This window comes from Mercenaria mercenaria, chromosome 13 (assembly GCF_021730395.1).
Source record: "Mercenaria mercenaria strain notata chromosome 13, MADL_Memer_1, whole genome shotgun sequence".
In the NCBI taxonomy this organism is placed as follows: Eukaryota; Metazoa; Mollusca; class Bivalvia; order Venerida; family Veneridae; genus Mercenaria; species Mercenaria mercenaria.
Window position 1 is genome coordinate 40,199,086 of NC_069373.1, and position 16,240 is coordinate 40,215,325.

Genomic DNA, 16,240 nt, shown 5'->3' on the forward strand with positions numbered 1-16,240 from the left:
GCTTGGGTCTAGGATCTTAAATTTTTGTACATTGGTGTAACATGATTAAATACAGATCTTGTTTGACTTTGAGATTAGTAGGTCAAAGGTCAAGGTCACAATAACACAAAACAGTTAAACAGTTTCCGGGCGATAACTTGAGAACGTTTGGGCCTAGGATCATGAAAATTGATAGCGAGGTTGGTTATGACCAGCAGATGACCGCTAATGATTTTGAGGTCAGCAGGCCACAGGTCAAGGTGACAGTGACCCGGAACACTTAAACGGTTTTCGGACAATAACTTCACAACGCTTGGGATTAGGATCACGAAATTTAATAGGGAGGTTGGTCATGACCAGCAGATGACCCGTAATTATTTTGGGTTCCAAAGGTCAAAGGTCATTTAAACCTTTTCCGGACAATAACTTAAGAACGCTTGGGCCGAGGATCATGAAACTTCATAGGGAGGTTGATCATGACCAGCAGATGACCTCTATTGATTATGAGATCAGTAGGTCAAAGTCAGACAAGTTCAGCTTTGACATTGGCTTAGTTCTGTGACAAGGCCATATTGTGGGGGTATAATTCGTCACTCCTGTGACAACTCTAGTTTACATTATGGAATCTACATCTTTCACCCAACCGTCCCTTTCCAACTATCACTAAATGGTGCTGTCAGAGAAACCGTTGTTGAAGAAATGATAATTGCAAATGATAAGAGAATAAAAGCTAAAAAGACAGGATGCTACAGTCAAAATAGGACAGAAGCGGTGCAATTACATATTGACCGCTGCCAGCCTCTCTCTAAAGATACCAAGACTGGGGCTAGATTTGACGTTGGTTGGTAGGGAATTCCAAAGTCAGATGGTCCTTGGGAATTAGAAAAGTACTGAGTGTGAGACTGGGGATTATGTAATCTAGGTTTCTAGTTGGGATAAGATGAGATTGGTCGACTGCAACTGTCTGGGTCGATATTTTGTAAAACATTACTAATGAGTTGAATGACCTTCTGTATTGGAGTGTATTCCATTCTAAGGTGTTCAACATTTGGGTAACGCTACTGGTGTAACTGTAGTCGTACATGACGTACCTGGCAGCTGACCTTTGAACATTTTCGACTTTACTTGTGAGAGAGTTTTGCCATGGATGTCGTATGCTTGAACAGTAATCCAGTTGTGGACGAACATTATTTACGTTTATCATGTTGTGATGCAAGAGCCAGACATTGTTCATGGAAAGCATGCTTTGTAACGTATGACATTAGAACATTTCTGATTGGACTTGTTGTTATAGACATGTATAACTGAGAAAATACAAGGACATTGGACAAACTGAAGCAATGGGAAAGAAATTTGAAAATGAACATGTTAATATTAAATATAAATCTACAGGGTAAATAATTATGTCTCCCCCAGGAGACATATTGTTTTTGCCCTGTCCGTCCGTCCTTCCGTCCGTACATCACACTTCATTTCCGAGCAATAACTGGAGAACCATTTGACCTAGAACCTTCAAACTTCATAGGGTTGTAGGGCTGCTGTAGTAGACGACCCCTATTGTTTTTGGGGTCACTCCGTTAAAGGTCAAGGTCACAGGGGCCTGAACATTGAAAACCATTTCCGATCAATAACTAGAGAACCACTTGACCCAGAATGTTGAAACTTCATAGGATGATTGGCCATGAAGAGTAGATGACCCCTATTGATTTTGGGGTTACTCCATCAAAGGTCAAGGTCACAGGGGCCTGAACATTGAAAACCATTTCCGATCAATAACTAGAGAACCACTTGACCCAGAATGTTGAAACTTGATATGATGATTGGCCATGAAGAGTAGATGACCCCTATTGATTTTGGGGTCACTCCGTCAAAGGTCAAGGTCACAGGGGCCTGAACATTGAAAATCATTTCCGACCAATAACTAGAGAACCACTTGACCCAGAATGTTGAAACTTCATAAGGTGATTGGTCATGAAGAGTAGATGACCCCTATTGATTTTGGGGTCACTCCGTCAAAGGTCAAGGTCACAGGGGCCTGAACATAGAAAACCATTTCCGATCAATAACTAGAGAAGCACTTGACCCAGAATGTTGAAACTTCATAGGATGATTGTACATGCAAAGTAGATGACCCCTATTGATTTTGGGGTCACTCCATTAAAGGTCAAGGTCACAGGGGCCTGAACATTGAAAACAATTTCCGGTCAGTAACTTGAGAACCACTTGACCCAGAATGTTGAAACTTAATAGGATGATTGCTCATGCAGAGTAGATGACCCCTAACGATTTTGGGGTCACTCTGTGAAAGGTCAAGGTCACAGGGGCCTGAACATTGAAAACCATTTCCGGTCAGTAACTTGAGAACCTCTTGACCCAGAATGATGAAACTTCATAGGATGATTGGTCATGCAGAGTAGATGACTCCTAACGATTTTAGGGTCACTCTGTTAAAGGTCAAGGCCACGGGCCTGAACATGGAAAACCATTTCCAATCAATAACTTGAGAACCTCTCGACCCAGAATGTTGAAACTTCATAGGATGATTGTTCATGCAGAGTAAATGACCCCTATTGTTTTTGGGGTCACTTTGTTAAAGGTCAAGGTCACAGAGGCCTGAACATTGATAACCAGCTCCTATCAATAACTTGAGAACCACTTGACCCAGAATGTTGAAACTTCATAGGATGATTGAACATGCAGAGTAGATGACCCCTATTGATTTTGGGGTCAGTCTATTAAAGGTCAAGGTCACAGTGGCCTGTTCATGTAAAATCATTTTTTGGAAATAACTTGAGAACCACTTGACCTACAATGTTGAAACTTAATAGGATGATTGGACATGCAGAGTAGATGACCCCTATTTATTTTGAGGTCACTTGATCAAAGGTCAAGGTCACAGGAGCCTGAACAGTGACTTGAGAACCACTAGGCCAAGAGTGTTGAAATTTAGCGGGATGACTGGACATGCCAAGTAGATGATCCCTATTGCAGCCAACCATCAGTGTCTCTTTGACTTTCGCTCCTGACCCCTATTGACTTCTTGCCTATAGGACTTTGCATTGGGGGAGACATGCGCTTTTTTACAAAAGCATTTTCTAGTTTTCATTTTGGTATGGAAATACATGGTTGTGTCAAAAATTTTGCACAAGTCTGCAAACTATACCTACCCAAATAATTTTTGATTGAACTTTCCAGAGTTACTGATTGAGGTAAACCTTTTCCTCTTCAGGGCATTATTTTGGGTATGAATGGGTTCCAATGTAGAAACATTGATTGGAAAGGTTGCTTATGAAAACACATTGTCTGGCAGGGCTTCAGCTAAACATGATACCAAGTGCCTTCCTGTCACTGACTTGACATGCTTGAGCAATGTGGATATTTATATGCTTACATGTTTAAGCTGAAGTGCTTTGGAGATGGTTACACAAATATTGAAAATAAATTTATTTGAAATCAAAGTGTTGTTCTTATTGTCCGTGCAATTTATTTTCTTTGTTTTCAGGGATCACCATTGTACACAAGTCTCTTACAGTCTGGATCATTAGCTGAAGAGTTAGAAGTTGAACAGACAGGAATTTATAAATCTCCAGAAAGTTTTAGCAACAAAACAGTTAAGCAACAAAATTCACAGGAAAAGGTATGATTATGAAATCAGAGCTGCATTGTGATACTAGTGTTAGTGTCTTATTCTATAAATTCTTTCATACCTTTATTTATAATTATGGAATGTTATTGACGGAAGACACCATACATCTGATGAAAAATTAAACTAATACGCTTGTTGTTTAATGTTATGATTATAGTATTTTTAAGTGATGTTGAGATGAAATACAGTCACTGCATGAATCACATTAACAAAACACTTTGTTAGGTATGTTTGTTACAGGGCAGGGCTATTGGTTATCTCTTACGTTTGTTACAGGGCAGAGCTATTGGTATAAGACTGGTCTCTTACGTTTGTTACAAGGCAGAGCTATTGGTTGTAAGACTGGTCTCTTACGTTTGTTACAGGATAGAGCTATTGGTATAAGACTGGTCTCTTACGTTTGTTACAGGGCAGAGCTGTTGGTTATAAGACTGGATTCTTGTGTTTGTTACAGGATAGAGCTGGTGGTGTAAAACCAGCCTCTTGTGTTTGTTGCAGGACAGACTAAATGATTTAAGACCAGCCTTTCGTGTTTGTTCCCGGGCAGAGCTGGTGATTTAAGATTAGCCTCTTACATTTGTTACAAGATAGAGCTAGTGATTTAAGCCCAGCCTGTCATGTTTGTTACAGGACACAGAGCAGATGCAGTGGTCCAGTGATAACACCGAGATGTGAGTTTGATCCCCGATTACTCCAGCTGAGAGTCCCATGTATGGTCGCTGCAAAAGAACCATGGAAGGTTCTGGAATCGGAGCATCATCCATATCTAAAGGGGAAAACCAAAGGATATAAGACCAGCCTGTTATGTTTGTTACATGACAGAGCTGATGATGCTAGACTAACCTTGCATGTTTGTTGGAAACACCTCGTGACATAAGACAAGCCATTTATGTTTGTTCAAGGACAGCTGATGATATAAGACCAGTTTTTTATGTTTGATACAGGGTAAAACCAATTGCAAAGAAGTATAAAATACACAGAATGGCAACAGGAGATAATCTCGCTAAAGCTCGTATCACCGCGTTATCTTATTGAAGCGTTTGCTGACTTGATCACTCGTGATAACTCAATAGAAGCTTATTAAAGTATTACACTGGCGATACGGCCGGCATGTAATAAACCGAATCGGGTCCAATTTTCAAACGACGTTGATTTCTCAGACTTCCAATCATAAATTCATTCCTTCCCTGTGTAGAAAATACTAATAAATTTTAAAAAACACCATTATCATTATAAACAAACGATCTGATAGAACATTTTTCATGACACAAATTTTTATCCTTCTGCTCTCTGTTTCATACACCGGTAAAAAGAGATCTAATTCAGTTCCCACATGATGTTGGCGAGATTTGCTCTGTATGCCTTACAAGTTGCCGATCTATTTATTTTATACTATTTGGTAAAACATAGTGATATAAGACCGGCCTGTTATGTTTGTTCCAGGACTGCTGATGATATAAGACCAGCCTTTCACATTTTTTATACTGTTTTATATGCGATAACAGTAGGTATTAGTTTTTAAATTTTTGTGAGTTTTTACATTTCATCATTTCTATTTTTAAGGTTTGTGAAATTAAGTGTACAACGCCATTGAATGTGTCATTGTATAGAAATAGGCGTTTAATCAAATTAATCAGTTTCAGTTTGATACAGGAAAAGCCTAATGGTGTAAGATCAGCCTGTTATTTTTGTTACATGACAGAGCTGATGATGTTAGACCAGATTTTCATGTTTGTTACAGGAAACATCTAGTGATATCAGATCAGTCCTTCATGTTTGTTACAGGACAAAATCATTGATATAAGATGAGACTTACATGTCTGTTACAGGGCGAAACAGGAAAAAATTGTTGATATAAGATTAGCCTGTTACGTTCATGACAGGACAGAGCTGATGATGCAAGACCAGTCTCTTATGTTTGGTACAGGAAAATCTAGTGATATAAGATCAGCCTGTTATGTTTGTTACAGGAAAAATCTAGTGATATAAGATCAGCCTGTTATGTTTGTTACAGCAAAAATCTAGTGATATATGACCAAACATTCATGTTTGTTACAGGATAATACCAGCATCTTATGCTTGTTACAGGAGAAAACCTATTGATATAAGACCAACCTTTCATGTTTGTTACAGGGCAAAACTAGTGGTATAATATTAGCCTCTTATGTTTGTTGCAGGACAAAACTGTTGATATATATGTTCATTACAGGACAGAGCTGATGATGTAAGACCAGCCACTCTCAGCGGAAGATGGAAGAAAATCTGCAAAGCGCTGTTGTCCTGGTTCCTGCCAGACCTGGCACCCATTGTAAGTGATGTTATGTATCTGCATACACCTTATTTCATTATTGATCAGGGTGTTTATTTTGGGATAAAAGTGATACTGAAGATGAATTCTGTTTCATTCTGGTAAGTCAAAGATGTAAAACCTTTATATTGAAACATTCTTTTTTCTTAAACAATAAACATGAGCCACAAAAGCTAATACCAACAAATAACTTTTCAAAAAGAATATGAAAATCATTATGCCTGCAAAGAAATTTAAGATCAATCTGGAACATTGTATATAATTTACTCATGAAGTGTTATATCCTTACTATCATCAAAATGCTAAAATGTTCCAATTTATTGACCTGCAGAGTACTTGACACATCATAATTATGATTGAATAGATCTAAGCTGTGTTTTTGTCTTTAAGCTTTCAGACAAAGACAAATGATGTTAATTTCATGTATTATTGATATATTTTGAAGTGTGTATTATATCTGAAATATGAAGAATGAAAGTACTGCATTTTTAGCTCACATGTCACTTTGTAACAAGGTGAGCTTTTGTGATCGCGCAGCGTCCGTCCGTCCGTCCGTTCGTGCGTGCGTGCGTAAACTTTTGCTTGTGACCACTCTAGAGGTCACATTTTTCATGGGATCTTTATGAAAATTGGTCAGAATGTTCATCTTGATGATATCTAGGTCAAGTTCGAAACTGGGTCAACTGCCGTCCAAAACTAGGTCAGTATGTCTAAAAATAGAAAAACCTTGTGACCTCTCTAGAAGCCATACTTTTCAACGGATCTTCATGAAAATTGGTCAGAATGTTCACCTTGATGATATCTAGGTCAAGTTCGAAACTGGGTCATGTGCCGTCAAAAACTAGGTCAGTAGGTCAAATAATAAAAAAACCTTGTGACCTCTCTAGAGGCCATATTTTTCATGGGATCTGTATGAAAATTGGTCTGAATGTTCATCTTGATGATATCTAGGTCAAGTTTAAAACTGGGTCAACTGCAGTCAAAAACTAGGTCAGTAGGTCTAAAAATAGAAAAACCTTGTGACCTCTCTAGAAGCCATACTATTGAATGGATCTTCATGAAAATTGGTCAGAATGTTCACCTTGATGATATCTAGGTCAAATTTAAAACTGGGTCACATGCCATCAATAACTAGGTCAGTAGTTCAAATAATACAAAAACCTTGTGACCTCTCTAGAGGCCATATTTTTCATGGGATCTGTATGAAAGTTGGTCTGAATGTTCATCTTGATGATATCTAGGTCAAGTTCGAAACTGGGTCAACTGTGGTCAAAAACTAGGTCAGTAGGTCTAAAAATAGAAAAACCTTGTGACCTCTCTAGAGGCCATACTTTTGAATGGATCTTCATGAAAATTAGTCAGAATATTCAACTGGATGATATCTAGGTCAGGTTCGAAACTGGGTCACATGTCATCAATAACTAGGTCAGTAGGTCAAATAATACAAAAACCTTGTGACCTCTCTAGAGGCCATATTTTTCAATGGATCTTCATGAAAATTGGTCAGAATTTTTATCTTGATGATATCTAGGTCAGGTTCAAAACTGGGTCACATGAGCTCAAAAACTAGGTCATTGTTTCAAATAATAGAAAAAAACGACATCATACTCAGTTCAAAACTGGGACATGTGGCGACAGGTGAGCGATTCAGGACCATCATGGTCCTCTTGTTTATCCATTCTTCTTGTGAAATATTTATATACACACAAGCCGTTAATATTTGTTTGATGTTTTGCAAAAAAAGAGAACTTTTCTGTTCGAGTCTATGATCTGTTTTTTAAAAAAAATATGTTTTGTTCGTAACCCAAGGAAATAGAGTGATCATGTCTGCCCTGCTATTGGTTGTGAATTTAGTTGAATGAGAGAACAATCATGAAGCTTTCCACACTCATAGGAGGGACAGCCTTAGTGTAGACTACCTATTCAAATGTTATTGACAAGGCTAAGATTCCTTTGAAGGTTTGATAAAGTGCATTATGTTTAAAGTCATTTTCCTTTAGCCATGTGGGCAAGAATTTAGATGTCAGTTTCAGTAAGGGGTCAAGGGACATTGTCAAGTTTACTGACTGCTAGCTTTTACATTACAGATATCTTGTTGGAAATGGAAAAATCATGATTTAACAGCTCTGTTGCAGATTTCAATTAATGTTTTTGGTACCAGACAATATTGACTTATGACACTCCATATTATATTAATTTTACAAATCTTAATGCTTTTTGTCTCTTTTTTTTAATCAAAGAAATACATGATCACAAGGTTTTTAAAGCAATGCAGACTGCCTTGTTTTTTTTTTTTTTATGCCACTACTATTAAAAATGGGGGTAGGGGGCATATAGTGTTACTGCTGTCTGTATGTGCATGTGTACCGGTACATCCATGTGTGCACAAAATCTTGTCCAGCCTATAACTTTGTTGTGCTATGTTAGATTTGAAATAAATAGGCACATATAACCACCATAACAAGACAACCTAGTCTTCTGGACATATTTCTAGTGAAAATTTAAATTCATATATTATTTCAGTATAACAGATGCCATGAGACACTTGTAAAGGATTTATCAGCAAGTTCCTGCTTAGAAGAAGATGACCGGGATTTCCTCTATTTCTATATTCAGTCTTCTGGCAACACCAGGGATAGAAATAAACTTTACAGCAGGATTTTCAGATTGTAAGTCCTTAGCCACACCTCAAACAAGTGTGTGATTTCCAGATTGTTAGTCCTAAACCACACTTCAAACAAGTTTGTGATTTCCAGATTGTTAGTCCTTAATTACATTTCAAACAAGTTTGTGATTTCCAGATTGTTAGTCCTTGATTTACACTTAAAACAAGTTTGTGATTTCCAGATTGTTAGTCCTTGATTACATTTCAAACAAGTTTGTGATTTCCAGATCGTTAGTCCTTGATTACACTTAAAACAAGTTTGTGATTTCCAGATTGTTAGTCCTAAACAACACTTCAAGCAAGTTTGTGATTTCCAGATTGTTAGTCCTTAACCACACTTCAAACAAGTGTGTGATTTCCAGATTGTAAGTCCTTAACTATACACCGAACAAGTTTGTGATTTCCAGATTGTTAGTCCTTAACCACACTTCAAACAAATGTGTGATTTCCATATTGTAAGTCCTTAATTATACACTGAACAAGTTTGTGATTTCCAGATTGTTAGTCCTTAACCACACTTCAAACAAGTGTGTGATTTTTTCCAGATTGTTAGTTCTTAACCACACTTCAAACAAGTGTGTGATTTCCAGATTGTTAGTCCTTAACCACACTTCAAACAAGTGAGTGATTTCCAAATTGTAACTCCTTAACCACACCTCAAATAAGTATGTGATTTCCAGATTGTTAGTCCTTAACCACACTTCAAACAAGTGTTTGTAATTCCTTAACCACACCTCAAACAAGTGTGATTTTTCAGATTGTAACTCCTTATCCGCACCTCAAACAAGTGTGTGATTTCCAGATTGCTGGTCCTTAACTACACTTAAAACAAGTTTGTAAAACTTGTTTGTTTTGGAGAGGAACAGGAGTGAAAAAGCAAGCATAAGGTTGTATGTTTGAAGCCCACCAAAAACAGAATTTGGCAGATTAATTGACTATGGTATTCTTTATCCCTTAATTGTTAAGTTGCCAGTTCTCAGGGCTCGTATTCACGAACATTGTAAGTCTAAAATTTAGACTCAGACTTAAAATCTCAGAAAAATGAAATTGCAGTATCTTTCTTTCTTATCTATGTTTTTAGCTTTTTGTTATAGTCTGTACTATATTCTTCCTAAATTTCAAATTGAATTCCATTTAAGATTTAATGAGGTGGCCGATTTATATATTCCAATATAAGTTACTATATATTTTTGTTCCTATTTTTCTCATTTACAATTATAGGGCAAGTAGTAAATTTAACATTTCAAGGTTTAAGTCTAAGTTGAAGACTTTAAACATTGATGAATACTGGCCCAGGTCAGTAGTCCAGCAAGCAGAGATTAAAGCATAACTAATTGAAATTCAAATGAAGCTGTGTATACAGTATATGAAGCAGTGACTAGGGGTTGTTGTAATCTGATGGTGTAAACAAGGAAAATAGTTGAATTTAGTTGAATATTTCATATAATAAAAAGAATCATGTTTTGGGGTTGAAAACTTATTTTCAAACATGATCTAAATTTAGAAAAGAAGATTCAGAGTGGTGCTTTGGTTGAATATTTATTGGTAACAAAACTGCTAATGTGACCCTCATCTTTCTGTTTTTTGACATGGATTTCATTGAACTATTGTACTGATACGTATTGAATGCTTTTTCAAACAAATAAATATGTCTGCCTACTTAATACACAATTCTGTTTTCAGAGCTTTTTACACTATTCCGTGTCTTGTATCCATTTCTGCCTACCATTTGTTCATCTTGGATACAGCTAGGCAACAGTTACCATGGAGTACAATGTTCCTAGCAACCATTATCCATGCTGCAGTACTGGAAGCACTCCAAGAAGCTAGAAGTTACAAACATAGAAGAAAGTGCAGGAAGGTTCTGCTGGTGTATGAAGATTTTATAAGAAGAAATGAAAAGATCACTAGTATGGTGAAGAAATGTTTGCGACTTATCCAGGAAACTGAACTCATTTCTAGAGGCTTCACGTTGTAAGTGCAGAGTCAAGTACATTTTAGTTAGATTTTATTCAATTTTATCAGAATTGTTTTAATGAAAGAAATGTTTTTAACATGGAAATGTTTGACAGGTGGTAATTTGCTGAATTCTTATGATAGGAGATATCTTCCAATTAAGTTGAAGCTTTATTTGAGACTTGAGTTATACATCAATTATACAGAGTCTTTTTAATCATCAGTAGACATGATTTTTTTTTTTCAGACAAGTTGCAGTATTTTAATTGAATAACATAAACCAGTTAATATAACAGAAAATGGACTTTTCTCGAGCTATACCATTCCTTGCAATTCACTTTTTAACTGCCAAACAGGAAAAAATTCACCGTGTCCAAGAAAACATTATTTACAGATGTGTATGTATTTTTGGTGCAGTTGTTAACCAAATTCAGAACAAAAAGGTTAGTAACTATTCAGATTTATAAAACTCACACAAAAATTAATGTAATGTTTATTAAAATTTCATTTTCAGAGTGAGTCAGAGAAATCCACTCTCAAGATTGGAGGGAGGACAGAAAGATGTTGTTGCTAGGCAATGTCCTGTGTTGAGAAAACTGGTGTTTACTGTTGGTAGAGAAGCTGTCCTTTTGTTCAGAGAGGAGACAAAAAAGTTGTTTGACATGTATCTTTTTAATGTCTATCATTATTAATTATGATACACCCAGTATACGGGGTTATATTGGAGTCATAGAGTCATGCCTGTTTTTAGCTCACCTGAGCAATGCTCATGGTGAGCTATTGTGATCACGCTGTGTCTGTTGTGCGTGTATCCGTCCGTCGTCAACAGTTGTGTTTAAAAGACATCTCCTCCATAACCACTCAATGGATTTTGATGAAACTTGGCATAGATGTTCCTTGGATGGTCCTCTACTAAAGTTTTCAAATGGTTCCGCTTGGTTGCACATAGGGGCCGCCAGAGCTAAAAATAGAAAAAATTTCAAACAACATCTCCTCCTAAACCGATGGTCCGATTTTGAAATAATTTCACACAAATGGTCCTTATGTCACCCTCTACCAAGATTGTTCAAATTATATTGATTCGTCAAGAAACATGGCTGCCAGGGGCGTGGTCACTTTTCCCGATATGTATATACAGGGGAAGTATTTTAACCTATTTTTGAAATGTTGACCTTACTTTTAGAATAACCTTTATAAAATGTCATTTGTGCCAAAATACTTAAATACTTTTGAATTTGTCAAAAACAGGACACCAAGGTCCATTTCCCTATAAAAAACACGTATTCCTATGATAAGTGAGTGATAAAATGCTGTTTACCTTTTAGGCAATTGAAATTGAATTCTTCTTATACTCACCATTTCCGATGCTTTAGGAAAGGCTATAATAACATTTGGTGCTTTTTCAATTTAAAATTTTCATTTCTTAACGTTTCAATGTAATTGAAAATGTGAAAAACAGATAAGCACTTTTTATTTTTTTTAAATAAACAAGCCATGATTCATAATTATGTCTCATTTTATAAAAAGGTCATTTATTAGGTTCTTCAGTTGCATGGCATGAACGAAATGGTGAATAAATGACTACGATGTCATACTATCCATTGGCGAATCTGACATAAATGTTAATGCAGAACTGAGACAAATTCATTCAAAAACTTCCAAACCTTTAACACATAATAATTCCTTATAAATACGATTATGCATACCATATTAGATAGTTTGGGTTAGACATGCAATTTATTTGAAAGTAAGATTTTCAATTAACGATATTTGATAAGTGTAAAAAGAACCCTTTCTCGAGTTTCCAGAGAATATCGAAGATAATTAAACACAGGCTGGTAGTGAGCGTCGAGTTATCGATGCTCGCCCACATGGTATCTTCACTATAGAAAATATAATCGAAATTGCCGGCCCATACATTGCTTCAGGACTCCTCCGAGTATCGTGCTCGACCGAGCTTGTTCACTGAATATAGTGGAAATATTAAAATCTTCTTGTGTGAAACTGTAGACCCGATTTTATGAATAATTTTACACAATGGTCATTGTGTGAACCTGTACCAAGATTGTTCAAATTATTTTGATTTGTCAAAAAACATGGCCGCCAGAGGGCGTGGTCACTTTTCCCTATACAGTAAAACACCGCTCGCTCGAGGTCGCAAGGGGATGAGCAAAATGCTCGTGTTATCCATGGTTTCGAGCGACCCAAACATACATGCGAAGAAAATTGAAGTTTGCTTTACCAATTTTCATCGGGATCATTTGCAGAGTAAATGGTGATGCTAAATAATAACATCTTTGTGACATTTTCAAAAAACGTATTACAAATGTTATCTATGATAGACGTTTCAATATGTAATTTGTAAATGGCACTAGTGAAGAAACAGCTAAGACCTATTTTATTTTTATTTAACAACAAGTGCATATCAGAATTATCGTCTCAATTTTATAAAAAGGCTTTATTATTTCCTTCATTTGCATGCACACAACAGCTGATTAAAATACTAAGATCTCATAACTATCCTCTCGATCCTGCAGAAAAAATGTTTTAAGTTATCAGTAACTGATCGAAATTTATTCAATAAAACTTTTCTTCAACCTTTTATCAATAATTAATCTCATTATAAGATAAAATATACTGACAAACAAATATTTAAGATAGTTGGGGGGTAGACCACGCAATTCTCACCGTGTGTCAAAATGTTTAATTAACCGATACATTCTGACTGCCGAAGGTGTAAAAATTTGACACCCAGCTCGAGTTTGCCAGAAGAAACGAAGAATAAATTAATACACAGGGACTAGGTGTCATGCTCGAGCGATCGAGTTATCGATGCTCGACCCAGCCATGGTAATCTCACATAGAAAATAGAAGGAAATTGGCCGGGACCATATCAGTTGCTCGAGCGAGCCCAGGTGCTCGAGTCATCGATGCTCGAGCGAGCGGTGTTTCACTGTATGTATATAGTGGAAACTATCAGAATCTTCTTGTGTGAAACTGCCAGCCCGATTTTATAATAATTTTACACAAATGGTTCTTGTGTGACCATCTACCAGGATTATTCAAATTATTCCGATTCGTCAAAAAACATGGCTGCCAGGGGACGTGGTCACTTTTCCCTTTATGTATACCATACTTGTCCAAATTATTGCCCTAATGTCAAAAGAGGCCACACCCCTGTGACTGACATGTACTTACTATAAGCTTTTATATTAGAAACTTTGAAAATCTTCTTCTCTGAATCAATAAAAGCTAGAGCCTTGATATTTGGCGTGATTTGTAATGTCTACCGTAATTGTTAGCTCATCTGATTTTTTGAAAAAAAATGATGAGTTATTGTCATCACTTGAGGGGTTGTCGGCGTCTGCGTCGGCGTTGCCTGGTTAAGTTTTATGTTTAGGTCAGCTTTTCTCCTAAACTATCAAAGCTATTGCTTTGAAACTTGGAATACTTGTTCACCATCATAAGCTGACCCTGTATAGCAAGAAACATAACTCCATCTTGCTTTTTGCAAGATTTATGGCCCCTTTTGTACTTAGAAAATATCAGATTTCTTGGTTAAGTTTTATGTTTAGGTCAACTTTTCTCCTAAACTATCAAAGCTATTGCTTTGAAACTTGGAATACTTGTTCACCATCATAAGCAGACCCTGTACAGCAAGAAACATAACTCCATCCTGCTTTTTGCAAGATTTATGGCCCCTTTTGGACTTAGAAAATATCAGATATTTTGGTTAAGTTTTATGTTTAGGTCAACTTTTTCTCTTAAACTATCAAAGCTATTGCTTTGAAACTTGCAACACTTGTTCACCATCATAAGCTGACCCTGTACAGCAAGCAACATAACTCCATCCTGCTTTTTGCAATAATTATTGCCCATTTTGGACTTAGAAAATCATTTTCTTGGTTGAGTATTAAGGCTACTTTTCTCATAAACTATCAAAGCTATTGCTTTAAAACTTGCAACAGTTTTTCACCATCATAAGTGGACACTGTACATCAAGAAACATAACTCTATCCTGCTTTTTGCAAGAAAGATGGCCCTTTTTAGACTTAGAAAATCATTGGTAGGACAATATTTCTATTATACAAAAAAAATCAGATGAGCGTCAGCACCCGCAAGGCGGTGCTCTTGTTCAAATTATTGCCCTAGGTTCAAAAGTGCGTGTGACATGTATGTAATATAGGTTAACATAGAAGAAACCTAACTCTGTACTTATACAAGCACACTTGAAGCCTTGTACACAGGTGAGCGCTTTAGGGTCAATGACCCTCTTGTTTTGTTGGTTCATTGGTCCATCTATCCATCATGTCAGCTTTATATCTTTTTAACTGATGGGAAGATTTTTATCAAACTTGCTTCAATTATTTCTTTCATCAAGACAATGTTCAGAACACATAACCCATGTCATGGTTAAGGTCAGACTAAGAGACTGAATGTCAAAAATTAGCTTATCTTTACATCTAAACTGCTTGAAAGAGTTTCATAAAACTAGTACCAGTAGTTAACCTCATCAAAGTGTAGAGCACGACACCCAGGTCACGAGATCCAAGGTCAATGTCACACTTAGATATAAAAGGTCAAATAGCTTAACTTGGTGTGCAAGTCATAATGTCTAAAGCACTTGGAGGATTTTCATAAAACAAGCATTAATTGTTTACCCATCAAGACAATTTATGTTCACTCCATATTGTCGGAACCACTGGGATGATCTTGATAAAACGAGCATTGATTATTTACCTAGTCAAGACCATGTGCAGAGCACAAAGCCAGGTTACTAGGACCAAGGTCAAGTTACACATAGATGTCAGAGATCAAGTAGCTTAAATTTGTGTCCACTCAATATTTCTAAGCTGCTGAGAAGATTTTCATAAAACTAGCATCAATTATTCACCTTGTCGAGACTACATGTAGAACACAAACCCCTTGTCACTAGGTCCAAGGTCAAGGCCACAATTGTACTACACTTTGATGAGGTTAACTACTGGTACTAGTTTTATGAAACTCTTTCAAGCAGTTTAGATGTAAAGATAAGCTAATTTTTGACATTAAGTTTGTGTCTGCTCAAATTTGTATCTCCTTCATAATTATTTTTTTAACCACTGGAAGTATTTCTTTAAACTAGCATCAGTTGTTTAGACTTATCAAGACAAACTGCAGAGTGCAAAACCCAGATCACTAGGTCCAAGATCAAGGTCACATTTCAATATTAAAGACGGGGTTCTCAGAAAGGCTTAATTCTGGGTATTTGTACGCATACTTTTTGAAAAAGACGCCAAAATATTCCAACCGTAATTCCCCGCAACGCATAAAAAAAAATTGTTGAACATGTAGCTTACTGATTACACAAAAGAACTACCTTGTTAGAAGCTATTTCATCTGTCAGTCAAAGTCTGAGTTTGTGGTGACTGCTTTGCGCTCTCGACCAATCAGAGATCATTGTTTTCCAGTAACTGCATGGCCGATTAAGGTAGTATTGTTTACGTAATAGATTTAATCAACATGCAACAAACATGCCTTTGGTTTATGTGCTAAATGTGTTGACCCAATTTACTTCAGTAACATGCGGCTCACTTATGCTTTTTGCATTCACCGCAAATTTATATAATTGGATTAAATGATGACTAAAAATAGCGGTGTTTACAGGACAGTAACTGGACTATTTAAATTGTGATGTTATTCGCAG

The 16,240-nt window shown here is 36.5% G+C and overlaps 1 protein-coding gene across 2 annotated transcripts in view; it reads left to right on the plus strand.

Annotated features, from left to right (window-relative positions):
• LOC123528671 (vezatin-like) overlaps window positions 1-16,240 on the plus strand; it is a 51,372-nt gene that overhangs the window by 6,447 nt on the left and 28,685 nt on the right. Inside the window, exons 2-6 of one of the 2 annotated variants that reach the window (XM_045308570.2) lie at window positions 3,482-3,616; window positions 5,835-5,933; window positions 8,457-8,602; window positions 10,282-10,572; window positions 11,069-11,218. In XM_045308570.2, coding sequence (XP_045164505.2) covers window positions 3,482-3,616; window positions 5,835-5,933; window positions 8,457-8,602; window positions 10,282-10,572; window positions 11,069-11,218 — 821 coding nt within the window. The remainder of the gene's footprint in view (window positions 1-3,481; window positions 3,617-5,834; window positions 5,934-8,456; window positions 8,603-10,281; window positions 10,573-11,068; window positions 11,219-16,240) is intronic. The other variant, XM_045308571.2, reaches the window with a different exon arrangement.